This window comes from Chiloscyllium punctatum, chromosome 18, assembly GCF_047496795.1.
Source record: "Chiloscyllium punctatum isolate Juve2018m chromosome 18, sChiPun1.3, whole genome shotgun sequence".
NCBI classification, from domain to species: Eukaryota; Metazoa; Chordata; class Chondrichthyes; order Orectolobiformes; family Hemiscylliidae; genus Chiloscyllium; species Chiloscyllium punctatum.
This window is the reverse complement of record NC_092756.1, coordinates 68,884,552-68,901,063: the sequence shown is the minus strand read 5'-3', so window position 1 is coordinate 68,901,063 and position 16,512 is coordinate 68,884,552. Positions and strand designations below refer to the sequence as shown.

General features: G+C 46.1%; 1 protein-coding gene across 1 annotated transcript in view; it reads left to right on the top strand.

Moving 5' to 3' along the window:
- The first annotated feature begins 554 nt into the window (after positions 1-554).
- Positions 555-16,512, top strand: part of LOC140489167 (extracellular serine/threonine protein kinase FAM20C-like) — a 36,828-nt gene continuing 20,870 nt past the window's right edge. The window contains exons 1-4 of the mRNA XM_072588407.1: positions 555-1,066; positions 9,065-9,237; positions 13,849-13,927; positions 16,213-16,305. Of these exons, the coding sequence (XP_072444508.1) occupies positions 555-1,066; positions 9,065-9,237; positions 13,849-13,927; positions 16,213-16,305 (857 nt within the window). The remainder of the gene's footprint in view (positions 1,067-9,064; positions 9,238-13,848; positions 13,928-16,212; positions 16,306-16,512) is intronic.

Below are 16,512 nucleotides of genomic sequence, written 5' to 3'. Positions count from 1 at the left end.
CTTTACTCTGTAGTTAACCCCATTTAATCCCTATCCTGGGATTGTTTGAGGACAGTGTAGAGGGAGCTGTACTCAGTATCTAACTTTGTGCTGTATCTTTCTTAAGACAGTTTGATAGGGACTTCAGGTGCTTTTTGTTGGGCAGGTTTTGGAGTAATCAAGTGAACATATTCCTCCTTCCATGAAGTCATGTGATCCTGAACATCTTTCATTTGATGTATATTGAACAAGGTGTTAATGTGCAGCTGTTGGCCCATTCCTGAATCTGTCCTTAGCTACAGTTCTGAGGAGTCTGGCATGAAACACAGTCTCTCTGGCTGATTCCAGGACACCTTTGGACATTGACTGATCCCCTGTTTGCTGTGTGATAAACCAGAACGGTCATACTGATCTGAGTTCTTGTGAACAAACCCAGTTGTACAGCCAAGAGGTCATTCAGTTGCGATGTGACTCGGGGACTGGCAAACCAGATCTCAATAGCAACTCACAGAGTCATCATCGAAATTCGGAACTGAAATTTTTGAGAAATTGGAACCCTGAAGAATTTGTCAGTGATGGCTCGGGGAGTCCTGATGTTGACGTTTTGGAGGCCCAAGTTAACAGTCTTGCTTTTGATTCTGATCAGCTTGGTGCTGCATATCTTGATTGCTCTGTTGCCTGTTCAGGAGCTAAGTGGTCAGGAAAACTGTGCCCATTACCCACAGGCGGCTGCTGGCCAGAATGTTCCTGTGCTCCCGAACCGAGCAGTGATGAAGAGCAAGCAGTCAAAGACAAACAGAGAACTTCAGAATTATGCCAGCACCAGGATATCTGGCCGCGCTTCTCAATCCCTGGATTCAAATATCAAGAGCCAGATATTCCATCAAAAGAAACATACAGAGTCAGGCTTTAAGCTGGAGAATAAACTTCAGAGGGAACGCTCTAAGTCAAACATCTCCAAACTGACTGCATTGTTTCAACATCCACTGTACAACACCCCGATTCCAACACTGACACCAGACGATCAGCTGTTCTCTGAGAGTTCAGCAGAAAAATTCAATCCGAAAAGCAAAAACCCTGATGGTTGGTGAGTGGGGCATAACTCCTGGAACTATAAGTAAGACGGGTTTGGAGGGATTTGGGCCCATTTGTGACTAGATTACATTAGGATATCTGGTCAGTGTGGATGAGTTGGTTGGAAGGATCTGTTTGCAGAGGGAGGGATAATCTGATATTACAACAGGCATTAAGATAATAGAGACAATGTGATACTCTGAAGGATAAACCATACAAAAAAAGAATCAGCAGTACACCAATCAGCCCCTTCAAGCCCATTCCGTCATTTAATAAGCTCCTTGCTGATTTATTTGTAACCTCAAATCCACATTCTTCATCCCCTGATAACCTTTCACCCTCTTTACCTAGCAAGAATCTAAACACCTCCACCTTAAAAGAACTCTGTATCTGCCACCTTTTCGGGAAGAGAGTTCACGACCCTCTAAGAGAAAATGCTTCACCTCATTTCCTTTTCTATTGGGTTGACCCCTGATTTTTAAATAGTGACCCCCCCTCGTTCCAGATTCTCCCACAAGAGGAAACCTTTTCCACATTGACCAGGCATCTCAAGATCTTGTATGTTTCAACCAAGTCAACTTACTCGTCTGAACTGCAGAGGATACAAGGAGAAAGTGAGGACTGCAGATGCTGGAGGTCAGAGCTGAAAAATGTGTTGCTGGAAAAGTGCAGCAGGTCAGGCAGCATCCAAGGAGCAGGAGAATCGACGTTTCGGGCATAAGCCCTTCTTCTGAAGAAGGGCTTATGCCCGAAACGTCGATTCTCCTGCTCCTTGGATGCAGAGGATACAAGCCTAGCCTGTCCAATCTGTATAAGACAATACCCTCCTCACTGCAGTCTAGTAATTTTTTCTGTACTGCTTGCAATGCATTTACATACTCCCTGAAAAAGGGAGATTAATACTGTTCACAGTACTTCAGTTGTGATCTTACCAATAACTAAAACATAACTTCATATCTTTTGCTTTCAATTTTCCAGTAAAAAAAATAACAGCACACTCTTGTTTTCCTAGTGCCCTGTGAATGAACCTTTTGTGATTCATCCACTCAGACCCCTCGGTCTTTCTGCATCTCAGAGCTCTACAATTTCTCACCACTGTTCTGTTTTTTATTCTCCTGCCGATGTCTTCAGTTACTCCTGTGTGAAACAAAGTGTACACTACACTCAAAGCATATTGCATGTAAAGTATTCTCACACAGTGAGTACACGGTGCCGAATATCATCAAATCGTTCCTTAAATAGGGGATCCAAAACTGCTGACAGTACTCCAGATGTGGTCTCACCAGCACCTTGTACAGTTGCTGTAAGCCTTCCCTACTGTTATACTCCAGCCCCCTTGGAATAAAGGCCATTATTCCATCAGCCTTCCGGATTACCTGCTGTCCCTGTGGGCTAGCGTTTCGTGCACAAGTCCCCCTAAAGTCCAGTTGTGTTGCAGCTTTATGCAGTATTTCTTTATTGAAATAATATTCTGTTCTCCCTTCCAAAATGAACAGCTTCACATTTTCCCACATTATACTCCTTATGTCACCTCTTTTCTCTCCTTACAGATGCTGCCAGACTTGCTGAGATTTTCCTGCATTTTCCCTCTCTAATGTCCCAGGAATTAGGAACCCTTTCACCCCCTCACCAGCCACATACTGATCCGAAACATCCTGCTATTTCCACTCGGACACTACAGTTTCACCAACTCCAAAACCTGGGCTCCCTGAATCTGCAGCTGGAGACACTTCCTGCACACACACAGGTGGAGGGTACTTGGAAATGTTCCCCACTTCCTGCACAGGGCAGGAGAAGTACAGGAAGACAAACAAGGCAAGGGAATACATGATGAACGATAGGATCCTGGGAAGCACCAAGGAGCAGAGGTGTGCGTGTCCATTGGTCCCTTAAGGTGTCAGGACAGGTGGATAACATGGTTATGAAGGCATATAGGCTACTTGCCTTTGTTAGTCAAGCCGTTAAACTTAACAGGAGGGAGGTTATGCTGCAACTGTATAAAACATTGGCTAGTCCACAGCTAGATCTGGAATCCACATTATAGGAGGGTTCTGATAATGTTGGAGATGGTGCACAGGAGATGCCTTTGCTGGAGAGTTTTAATGATGAAGAGAGATTGGACAGACCGGGGTTGTTTACCTTCGAACGGGGGATGGGGGGAACATGATTGAGGTGGATAAAATTATGAGAGGCAGAGATATGCACCAATGTTTTAGAAAGTTGTAACGAGAGTTCCTCGCATCCGCACCCTGCATAACAAAGGCAAGTCATGTTGCATCTGTATCGAACTTTAATTAGGGCCACATTTGGAATAGTGCGTGCAGAATCATGGAATCGCTACAGTGCGGAAAGAGGCCATTCACCCCATCGAGGCTGCATCGACCCTCTGAAGAGCATCCCCCACTCCAGACTCATCCCCATCCCCCACTCCAGACCCATCCCCCAATCCCACATTTACCATACACATCCTTGGATATTATGGAACAATTTCGCATGGCCAATCCACCTAAATTGCACATCTTTGGATTGTGGGAGGAAACCAGAGGAAACTCATGCAGATGCTGGGAAATGAACCCAGGTCCCTGGTGCTGTGAGGCAGCCATGGACCAGGCCACTGAGCCACCGTGTCACCCTTGATTTACTGCTTTGTGTTTTATCTGTAGGTTATGCCTTTTCACACCTTGAATTCTTGTGTTGACACTTTAGATATCGATGGACTTGTACACCAAGGTCCTTTTGTTCTTCAATACCTCCCAGATCAGGATTAAATCCCATCTGCCTTTGCTCTGCCCAATTTACCAGCTGACTGATATCAGACTGTAGCCTGAGACCATTCTCCCCACAATCAACAACAACACTAATTTCTGTGTCATCTGCAAACTTATAATTATATTTTCTACATTCACAACCAAGTTTATGAAGTTGTAATAAGACTTCCCTGCTCCTATATTCTACGTCCTGGCTAATGAAGGCAGGTATCCCATATGCCTTCTTCATCATCCTATCTACCTGTACTTATACCTTTGGGGATCTATGGACTTACACAGCAAGGTTCCCTTGTTCCTCAGTACTCCCCAAAGACCTACCATTCATTGAGTAAATCCTTCCCTTATTACCTCCCAAAATGCATCACTTTACACTTATCAGGATTAAATTCCATCTGCCATTGCTCTGCCTAACTTACCAGCTGGTCAATGTCAGACTGTAGCCTGAGACCATGCTCCTTACGATCAACAACACCTCCAATTTCTGTACCATCTGCAAACTTACTAATTTACACCTTCTATTCACATCCACAGTGTTAAGGGTCCCAATGCCGATCCCTGTGCTACTCCACTGGTCACAGCTTTCCAATCACAAAAACAGCCCTTCCCTTTGCCTGCTATTTGCAAACAAATTTTGGATCTAGTCGCCAACTTGCCTTGGATCCCATTCGGACCTTTTGGACCATCCTTCCATGTGGGGCCTTGTCAAAGGCCTGAGTAAAGTCCATGTAAACTACATTAACTGCAAAACCCTATGGGTCTTACAATGGTGTCTTCCACAACCACCTGATGAAGGAGCAGCACTCCGAAAGCTAGTGCTTCCAATTATACCTGTTGGACTATAACCTGGTGTTGTGTGATTTTTAACTTTGTACGCCCCAGTCCAACACCGGCATCTCCAAATCATCAATATAATCAGTCACCTTTTTAAAGCACTCAACTAAATTAATCAGACAGGATCTCCATCTGACAAATACCTCCCTCCCCCCATACACTCTGTACTCCTGAAGACCTTTTAATGCTCAGTACCAACACATATTTCCTTTCTCTTTTTCAAGTTCTAAGTCTCCCGTGACATACAGGGTTTCCCTTGACCTTGTCTTTCAATCTGAGAGGAATACGTTGGCCCTGAATCATCTCTATGCTACGTTTAAAGATTCCCACTCTCCAAATATAATCATACCTGAAGTCATTGCTCCCAGTCTATGTTTGCCACATCCTGTCAAATGATATTGAAATTGGACTTCCTCAAATTTTGACACTAAATTTCTACACTATCCTTATCCCCTTCCTATAATGCCTTTGAAACAGAGATCTTCTGGATAGTGACCATAATCTTTTCCACTGACATTTTAAAAACTTGACTGGCTTCATTCTCTAGGATTAGGTCTAGCACTGCCATATCTCTATTCGGATTACCCACATAATGGCTCAATAAATTGTCTTGGACACGCTGTAAAAATTCCACCCTTTCTAATCCTTCCACATTAAAGTGATCCCAGTTGATGTTAGCAAAATTGAAATCCCCCACTACTATAATACTATTCCCCTTTCCCACTTTTGCTGACATATCTGCTCCTCTGACTGCTGGGAGACCAGTAATATAATCCCAGCGATGTGGTCCCCCTTTTATTTTAATTTCTAAACTCTACATAGATGACCTCATTTGAAGAGCCTTCTTGGTTATTTTATAGATTAGATTACTTACAGCGTGGAAGCAGGTCCTTCAGCCCAACAAGTCCACACCTACCCTCCAAAGAGCAACCCACCCAGACCCATTCCCCTACATTTACCCCTGACTTATGCGCCTAACACTATGGGCAATTTAGTATGGCCAATTCACCTAACATGCACATCTTTGGACGGTGGGAGGAAACCCATGCAGACACGGAGGGGGGGGTGGAGTGTGCAAACTCCACACAGACAGTTGCCTGAGGCAGGGATTGAACCCAGGTCACTGGCGCAGTGAGGCAGCAGTGCTAACCACTGAGCCACCGTGCCTCCCTCCTTGCTGCAGCGATGGTTTTCTTTATCAGTAATGAGGCTGGAAGCATCCCTGGTTTCCCAAGTATTGCAGCAGGAACATTTCACAGGACCAAGTTCTCCAGACCATTGTGATCCTTAACAGCTATAAACAATAAAGTAGGAACAAATTAGTCAACCTTACCCATTACTCACCGAATCAAATTCCTCACTCTCTGATTGTAGTTTGTTAGGAATACAAACCACACAGTTACTACTCACTCAATCCCTAAAGGTGGTTCCTGAACAGGCAACCATCTCACTACTATTTCTCCCTTTTCAGGATGAAGATTTTTTTCACCTGGGACAAGGTCCTCTCCCACAGACTCTGCTCAGAGACTCTGATTCCTACCAATTGTCCCTACAGTGTGGGCTTCCTGTGATGTCACTCTTTGTGCTAGGCCCCCATTCCTGAGCCACAATTTATACCATTAAAAGACCCTACAAACTACAAATCAATCAAAAAACACCTCTTCCCTGAATTCCCACGCTGCCCCAAAATTCCCAAAGTATATCCTGACTGAGGCTGTGCCTCCCTCTGGATGGATTTGAACTCACTTTGTTAGTCTTGTAAAGCTTACTGATCCTGAAGTTTCAACAGTCCTCCCCTTAGCTACAGCTGAGGTGTGTTAAAATGATTCCCACTAGTTAAACTTATTTAAAAAGCACACAACACCAGGTTATAGTCCAACAAGCTTAATTAGAAGCACTAACTTTCGGAGTGCTGCTCCTTCATTAGGTGGTTGTGGAGTACAAGATTGTAAGACACAGAATTTATATCAAAAGTTTACAGTGTGATGTATCTGAAATTATATATTGAAAAAGACCCGGATTGTTTGCTAAGTCTCTCATCTGTCAGAATGACCATGTTGGTTTCAGTTCTTTCATATGTAAAAATGTTTTTTAGAAGTTATATTCTCATGTCGGCCCAGATAACGTATTGAAGGTGTGAGCTTCCCTGTGTGTGACTGTCTGTGCCACAATGGTCAGATGTCAACAGTAGTTAAACTTCAACAGTAGTCAACACCTACTTAGGTTCTAATCAGGCCTCAGATGATTGATTGATAACTATATCTCCATCAAATGAATCAGCGACCTCATTACCGTTTTAAATGGAACACTTATTTTTAAAAGTTTAAACTGGAGAAAGAAAAGAAAGATTTCCTAATTCACGCTGCTCCAAAATCCCTAAAATAAATACTGACTTGGGCTGTACTTCATTCTGATGTGCTCTCTCCTTCCTGATTGTGTGAAGCACCATTTGCAATGCCTCAGATACTGAAACAGTTCATGTCGAAATGCAGCAAGATCTGGATAATATCTAGGTTTGGGTTGACAAGTGCCAGACAATGATTATTTCCAACAGGAGAATGTAACCACTTGCCCTTGACATTCAATGGTGTTACCAGCCCTGAATCCCCACTGTCACTATCCTGTGGGTTAACATTGACTCGTCATATAAATACAGTGGCAACAAGAATAGGTCAGAAGCTAAGAATATTGCAACAAGTAATTCACTTCCTGACTTCCCAAAGCTTGTCCAAAATCTATAAGTTGCAAGTCTGAGTTTAAGTTTGACTTATTATTGTCACATGGACCAAGATACAGTGAAAAGTGTTGTTTTGTGTGCTATACAGGCAGATCATACCATACAACATGCATCAGGGTAGCAGAACAGAGTGCGGTGTTACTCTGTGTCTTACAATCTTATTCTCCACAACCACCTGATGAAGGAGCAGTGCTCTGAAAGCTGGTGCTTCCAAATAAACCTGTTGGACTATAACCTGGTGTTATGTGATTGCAAACAGTGTTACAGCCACAGAGAAGGTGCAAAGAGAGAGATCAGAATTAACATTTCAGAGGTCTGTTTACAAATCTGTTAACAGCAGGGAAGAAGCTATTTCAAAAGTACATGCATTTATACTTTTCTGTCTTCTGCCCGATGGGAGAAGGTGGGACAGAGTATAAGCGGGGTCTTTGATGATGTTGGCCACTTTCCCGAGGCAGTGGGAAGTGTAGATGGAGTCAATGGACGGAAGGCTGGTTCATGTGTTGGACTAGGCTGTGTTCACGACTCTCTGTAGTTTCTTGAGGTCTTGGGAGGAGCAGTTGCCAAAACATGCTGTGATCTATCCAGACAGGATGCTTTCTATAGTGCATCTATAAAAATTGGTAAGAGTCTTTGTGAACATGCCAAATATCCTTAGCCTCCTGAGGAAATAGAGACGTTGTTGTGCTTCCTTAACTGTCATGTCAAGACGGGTGGATCAGATTATTGGTGATCATCACTCCCAGGAATTTGACGCCCTTGACCATCTCCACCTCAGAACCATTGATGCTGACGGGGGCGTGCCCTCCACTCCGCGTTCTGAGGTCAGCTCCTTCATTTTGCTGACATTGATGGAGAGATTGTTGTCTTCTTCACAGCAAGCTGCCTGCGCACTCAATCTCTTTCCTGTATAATACTCCCCACTTGCCTGGATGGGTGCAGCCCCAACAACACTCAAGAAACTTGACACGACCCAGGACAAAGCAGCCCACTTGATTGGTATAGCATCAACAAGCATCTGCCTCCACTGCCAATGCTCAGTAGTGGTAGTGTGCACTATCTAGAAGGTGCACTGCAGAAATTCACCAAAGATCCTTTGACTGCACTTTCCAAACCTTGACCATCTAGAAGGTCAAGGGCAGCAGACAAAAAGAAGAATCAGCACCTGCCAGTTCCTGTGCAAGCCACTCACCACCCTGACTTGGAAATATGTCACTGTTCCTTCAGTGTCACTGGATCAAAATCCTGGAATTCCCTGCCTATGGATATTGTGGGTCTACATCTAGTGCATGGACTGCAGCAGTTCAAGAAGGTGGTTCACCATCACCTTCTCAAGGGGCAACTAGGGACGGGTAACAAATACTTGCCCAGCCAGTGACACCCATGTTCTGCGAATTAATGAAAAAAGAAATTTTGACTGTCATACTCTAAGATACCATGTTTCTATAATTCCCACCTCCTGTTCATGGTCAACTCTTGCTGTAGTTTGTTTGTGATACTCTGATATACCCCACTTATGTACATTATGTCCATGGAGCTCAACTATACCAAGTCTGTGTGTGATACTTTCATTTACTACAGTTTGTGCACAGTTTGCTCATATCATTTGGGTTGTGGACTATTCTGATGTCTGCTATATTTTGCAGAGGTTGAAGTGGATTTTCTCTTTCCCCAGGGTCAGTCATGAGCAGGAATATGTCCTTCCAGTTGATGACTCCTCTCCTGGAAGTTACACAAATTGGATGAAATTCTTTCTTGGAATTAATCGTTATGAATTGTACTCACGCAACAGCAGCGTCGTTGCCCCTTTATTAAAAGAGCTCAGCACCAGCAAGATTGTCCGTGTTGGTAAGGAGGCATTTTGATTTCTCCTTTGTTATTGATGGGATGAGAGCCTCAGTATTCCTAGTGTTTGCTAGTTTTACTTGTATGCTCACTGTTTGTGTTCCTTGTGCAAATACTCCCAGGTCTCTCAACATCAACATTTACAAGTTTTGCATTTACAGCTTTATGTAAAACAAAAAAATTCCTCTTGCATCTCCTTTAAAAATTTCCCTTCTTACCTTAAATCTAATATTAGCCATGGGAACTGTCTAGCCCTTACTAGTGGTATGTCCAGTTCGGTAAATGTGCTATCCCTGAAGAAGGGTTACACCTGAAACATCGACTTCCCCACCTCCTGATGCTGCCTGGCTTACTGTGTTCTTCCAGCCTCCTGCCTGTCTACCTCAGATTCTCCATAGTGGGTCCATCCGACCTACCAGATGCAACATGTGGCAATTATGTGGATCCTCTAGTCAGTTTGTCAGAAAACTAGAAAATAGAATTCATTTAGGATGAGTGTGAAGTAATATGTTTTGGGAAATGCAATGAGGCAGGAAAAGGACATCATGTGGGAGAACACCAAATTATGTGCAGGAACAGAGGGAGTGGAGCGATTGTAACCAAGTCAGCCAGGTGGACCTCACAGAATATGAGTTCCCTGATTAGGGCTGTTAATGTAGTTCAAACAGGGAGCCCTGGCTGACAGACATAAACAGGAGTGTCAGATATCCTGTTCACTCTGAGAGCTGGCTCTGAGGGAGCTGGATCAATGTCAAAGACTCTCCATGTGTAGGTAAACGATGACTTGGTGAGGAGATAGCAGCCTCTATGCAGTTACTTCAGAAATGATTGTTAAAATTCTTTCCTCTCATTCACCACTTTTTCAAGTGTCTTTGGGAAGTGTTTTGAAAGCAAACAGCTTGTTCAATGTCTCTGCCATTTCCTTGTTTTGCACAACTGCGGCCCCAGAGTCCCTCTCTCCAGGACCAGCATTAGCTATACTTAATCTTTCCTGATTTCAATATTTACAAACACTCTTGCTATCTAACTAATTTTCTTTTAACCTTTACATCATTCTTATTGTTAGTTATTCTCCGCTGGTTCATATAATCAGATCACTCTTCTGAACAACACTATTTCAGAATTATAATCTTCCTTTCAGGTTGATAGAGTTGCTTACTTTCTTGTTTAGTCACTGGTCCTTCTCTGCCTGAGTTAAATCACTGCTGAGAGTCATTAAATATCTCTGTCAAAGACACCACATCTCTGCTGTCTCACCTTTTTTTTGTAAACTCATTTTTTCAATCACTTTACCCTCACGATCAACTTTATTCAGATTTAAAACACTGGACTTTAACCCACACTTTTTCACTTCAAGTTGAACACAAAGTTTGATCATGTTATGATTGCTTTCACCCAGGCTTGTTTATCATAGGTTATTGAGTAATCATGTCTCATTCTAAATTCCAGAACAGCCTGTTCCTTAGTTGGCTCACTCAGAAGTTGACCCCAACATACTCACTTATTTTCCAGGCTACATTTGCCAATCTAGTTCACCCAATCTATGTATAGATGAAAGTCATTGATTATTACTGTAGTCTCTTTCTTACAGACCCCAGTTATACCTTCCTGTTGGCACTGCCCTTCAGTGTAACTCCTGACAGGAGGCCTATAAATCGCTCTCATAAGTGACTTGCTGTTTCTTGTCTCTACCCAATTTGATTCTACGTCTTACTTTCTAATTTAGTCCCTATCTGCTCATGGTCCCTCTTTCCTCGTCCTACCTGTATCATTAGGACCATTGTGGATCTTCCCCCTCCCATTCTGAGTTGCTCTCCAGCCCCAAAGGATGTGTCTTCAATGGGAAGGCAAGCTGCTCTCAGCTGAACCGTCTCTCTCTCTCTCTCATTGTTTCCTGCCCCTCAACTATAGCTACATTTCTGTTTAACCAACAGCATTCCCCCCGCTCCCCCCCCCCCCCCCCCCCCCAACTTGATAGGCTTCCTACACCAAGGTGCTATGGTCAGTTTGCTCAACGTTCCTGCAGCCCCTGCTCTTGTCCTCACATGCTGTAAGACCTGAGGCTCTTCCTGTACTTGCTCACTCACAGTTACACCCTCCGGCCCTGAAGTTTTGAGTTGAGACGATGTGACTACTTCCTGGAAGAAAGTGTCTCAGTAACTTTTCACCTCATTGATGCATCGCCATGTCTAAAAACTAGACGCTGCCTCATTAACCTAGAGCCAAAGTCCCTTGAGCTGCTGACACTCAGTGTAGATGTGGTTGCTGTGGGTGACATGGGTGTTTATGATCTCCCACATTCTGCAGCTGCAATGCATCACCTGCCCTACTGCCTTGATGATGTTTTATTAAACTAAGTCCAGAAATGTCATGCAATTGTTAGCTGTAGTTCCTGGGAATTACCCTAATGTCCACTCACATCAAGTCTCCTTTCACTGTTCCAGTTTAATGAATCTCTGAACAGCCCTTGTTATATCATCAGCAGGACACTCGCCCAGCACAGTTTGCTACATCTGGCTGACAGGGACTGTGGGTGAATGGCTGGGTTTGGGCGCACACGCTCAACTGTGTTTTTAGGTGCAGATATTTTTGGTCATGGGTATATATGTGTATGGACAAGGGTCTGGGGATGCATTGGATTAGTGAGTACATTACTTGTGCTGTCCTAGGTCAAATAGCTTCTGTCAGTGTCCAGATTTAGGAGACCAAGGCCTGTAGTGGGTGGGAAGGTGAGCCCAGACCCAGGACAGTGTGTGACCAGGCCCAGGATAGTTTGAAGCCAGGCACAGGATAGTGTGAGGCCAGTTCCAGGACAGTGTGAGGCTAGGCCCAGGATAGTGTGAGTCTAAGCCCAGGACAGTGTGAGGCCATGCCCAGTATAGTTTGAAGCCATGCACAGCATAGTGTGGGGCCAGTTCCAGGACTGTGTGAGGCTAGGCCCAGGATAGTGTGAGTCTAAGCCCAGGACAGTGTGAGGCCAAGCCCAGAACAGTGTGAGGCCAAGCACAGGACAGTGTGAGGCCAGACCCAGGACAGTTTGAAGCCAGGCACAGGATAATGTGAGGCCAGTCCCAGGACAGTGTGAGGCTAGGCCCAGGATAGTATGAGTCTAAGCCCAGGACAGTGTGAGGCCAGGCACAGGATAGTGTGAGGCCAGGCACAGGACAGTGTGAGGTCAGGTCCAGGATAGTGTGAAGCCAAGCCCAGGACAGTGTGAGGCCAGGCACAGGATAGTGTGAGGCCAGGCACAGGACAATGTGAGGCCAGGCCCATAACAGTGTGAGGCCAGGCCCAGGACAGTGTGAGGCCAGGCCCAGGACAGTGTGAGGCCAGGCCCAGGACAATGTGAGGCTAGGCTGAGGACAATGTGAAGCCAGGCCCAGGACAGTGTGAGACCAGGCCCAGGACAATGTGAAGCCAGTCCCAGGACAATGTGAGGCTAGGCTGAGGACAATGTGAAGCCAGGCCCAGGACAGTATGAGGTCAGGTCCAGGATAGTGTGAAGCCAGGCACAGGACAGTGTGAGACCAGGCACAGGACAATGCGAGGCCAGGCCCAGGACAGTGTGAGGCCAGGCCCAGGACAGTGTGAGGTCAGGCCCAGGACAGTGTGAGGCCAGGCCCAGGACAGTGTGAGGTCAGGCCCAGGATAGTGTGAGGCCAGGCCCAGGACAGTGTGAGGCCAGGCCCAGGACAATGTGAGGCTAGGCTGAGGACAATGTGAAGCCAGGCCCAGGACAGTGTGAGACCAGGCCCAGGACAGTGTGAGGCCAGGCCCAAGACATTGTGAGGTCAGGCCCAGGACAGTGTGAGGCCAGGCGTAGGATAGTGTGAGGTCAGGCCCAGGATAGTGTGAGACCAGGCCCAGGACAGTGTGAGGCCAGGCCCAGGACAATGTGAGGCCAGGCCCAGGACAGTGTGAGGCCAGGCCCAGAACAATGTGAAGCCAGGCTGGGATGGGGAGAATGAGTCCTGGCCTTGGGTTAGGATGTGAGGGGGGAATGGGAGCAAAAAGTCACGCCCAAGGGAGAGTGAGGCCTACCAGAGCTGGCGAGCAGTGAGGCCTGATCTTGAGGGGAGTGAGGGACCAGGCCCAGAAATGGGGCCAGGCCTGAGTGGGATTGAGGATGAAAAGTCTGGCTAAAGGAGAGTTAGACCAGATCAGAGAGGAGGTGAGGCTGGGCCTGGGAAGGAGTGGCACAGAGGGGCCAGGCCCAAGGGGAATTAATGCCAGGCTTGGATGGGGGCATGAATGAGGGTTTAAGCCAACATATTGACCACGTATCTATTAAATATTTATTATATATCCACAAACATATGATCAAAGAGTAAAGGTAGGCCACTTGGCCCTTCAAGCCTGCTCCACCATTCAATAAGATCAGGGCTGATCTTGTTTTAACCTCAGCTTTACATTCCTGCATATTGTTGGGATAACATGTTAGCAGATTAGTGCTGCTGGCACTAAACAGGGTAGGGGGTTCTGTAGGGGCAGAGTGCTGCTGGACAATGAGCACTGAATAGGGTAGGGGGTAATGTGTGGATAGAGTCCTATGGACAATGTGTCATGGTTAGCAGCGTTTACAGGAGAGTAATTGCTGAATTTTGTTTCTTCTAGTTCAAAAACGTGGTGGGACCCAGTTGAAGTTGACAATATCGTTGGAGGATTATGGCAAAGCGTTGTTTAAACCAATAAAGTAAGTCACCCTGATGTCAGGCCCTGCCACCCTGATGACATAGAAACATATACTAGGTGCAAGAGTAGGCCATTTGGCCGTTTGAGTTGCACCACCATTCAATACGATCATGGCTGTTCAGTATCCCATTCCCACTTTCTCCCCATACCCCTTGATCCCTTTAGCCACAAGCTCCCTCTGAATATATCAAATAAACTGGCTGCAACAACTTCCTGTGGGAGAGAATTCCACAAACAACCAACTCTCTACGTGAAGAAGTTCTTCCTCATCTCAGTCCGAACAGCTTGCCCCTTATTCTTAGTCCGTGAACTCCTGGTTCTGGACTTCCCCAATATTGGAAACATTCTTCCCACATCCAGCCTGTCCAGTCCCATCAGGATTTTGTTTCTATGAGATGCCCCCCCCCCCCCCCCTCCCATTCTTCTAAATCCCAGTGAGTACGATCCCAGTTGTTCCAGCCTTTCCTCATATATCGGTCCTGCCGTCCCGGGACGCAGTCTGGTGAACCTCCGCTGGGCTCCCTCAACAGCAAGAATATCCCTCCTCAGACTCGGAGACCAAAACTGCACACAATACCCAAGGTGTGGCCTCACCAAGGCCCTGTATAACTGCAGCAAGATATCCTTACTCCGACACTCCAATCCTCTCACTATGAAGGCCAGCATGCCATTAGCTTTCCTCCCTGCCCGCTGCACCTGTGTGTCAGCCTTCAGTAACTGTTCCACCATAACACCCAGGTCTCAAAGCACCTCACCTTTTCCTAAACAACCACCATTCAGATAATAACTGCCTTCCTGTTTTTGCCACCAAAGTGATAACCTCACATTTATCCACATTATATTGTGTTTGCCAAGTATTTGCCCACTCAGCCAGTCTGTCAAAGTCACCCTGCAGCCTCTTAGCATCCTCCTCACAGCCCACACTGCCACCCAGCTTAGTGTCATCTGCACATTTGGAGATGTTGCATTCAATTCCTTTATCCAAATGGTTAATGTATATTGTGAACAGCTGGGATCCCAGCACTGAACCCCACTCATTACTGCCTGCCAGTCTGAAAAGGATCCATTTATTCCAACTCTCTGCTTCCTGTCTGCTAACCAGATCTCTATCCATATCAACACATTACTTCTGATACCATGAGCTTTAATTTTCCTCACTAATCTCTCGCGTGGAACCTTGTCAAAAGCCTTTTGAAAGTCCAGATACCCAACATTTACTGATTCACCCTTGTACCCTACACTGGTCACATCCTCAAAAAATTCCAGAAGATTTGTCGAACATGATTTCTCTTTAGTGAATCCATGCTGACGAGGACCGATTCAGTCATCGCTTTCCAAAGGCTGTTATTACATCCTTAATAATTGACTCCAACATTTTCCCCAGCACGGATGTCAGGCTAACCGGCCTATAATTCCCTGTTTTCTCTCTCCCTCCTTTTTTAAAGAGTGGGGTTACAATAGCTATCCTCCAGTCCATTAGAAGTCATCGAGAAGCGACAGAATGCTGGGAAATGATCACCAATGCACCTGCTATTTCTAGGGCTACTTCCTTAAGTACTCTGGGATGCAAAGTATCAGGCCGTGGGGATTGGGTTTTAATCCCAGCAATTTCCCCAATACCATATCCTGACCAATAAGGATTTCCTTCCATTGTCCTTCTGACCCTCTGTCCCCTAGCATTTCTGGAAGGTTATTGGTGACCTCCTTAGTGAAGACTAATCCAAAGTATTTGTTCAGTCGGTCTGTCAAGAGGCTTGGTTGGCCTGGTCGATGCTGTTGGCCTGAGAACGGACCCCACGTTGTTGTGAAACAGCAAGAGAATGGATGTGGTACACTGAACCTTTGAGAAGGGGCTGGGGCAGATGATAACACTGACTGACCCAGGCAAGACCCACGTTTGACCAGATCCCAAAGTGCAGACAGCCCTGGATAACTAAGGGATAGCCTGGCCCACCAGGACCGAATGGACGTTGAGCTGCTCTGGGTGCAGGTTGCTGGCTGTCCACATGGAGCTGGTTAGAGACAAAAACAACTGCAGCTGCTGGACCTTAAAGTCGACAGGCAGGAGACTGGAGGAACACAGCAAGCCAAGGCAACATCAGGAGATGGAGAAGTCAACGTTTCAGGTGTAACCCTTCTTCATGGAGCTGCCGGAGGTCACCAGCCTGAGCTGGACCAGGGATATTCTGCCCGCAACACCCCCCACACCCCCGCCATCTCGCAGTGTCTCGATGTACCTAATCTCTGAGCCTGTTCGTGTTGATTAATCAGCTTTAATTCCTTCAGACAGACTCGGGAAGAGGAAACCTCTGTTGACCTGTTCTACTTTTCTGATTTTGAACGTCACAATGCGGAGATTGCTGCTTTTCACTTGGACCGGTGAGTGACCAGGAATCCCCTCCACAGCTCTCAGCAACCAGCCAACTCCTGGGCCCGAGGCCTGGTTGACGTGGAGGTGGTCAGTCTGAGGGGAGGAAGAGCTCGGTCCCGGGGGGGGGGGGGGGGGGGGTTCAGTTTGTGAGGGGTGGAAGGGGTTTGTGAGGAGGGCTCTGTCCATGGAGGGAAGAGTCAGTCCGGTGGAGGGGG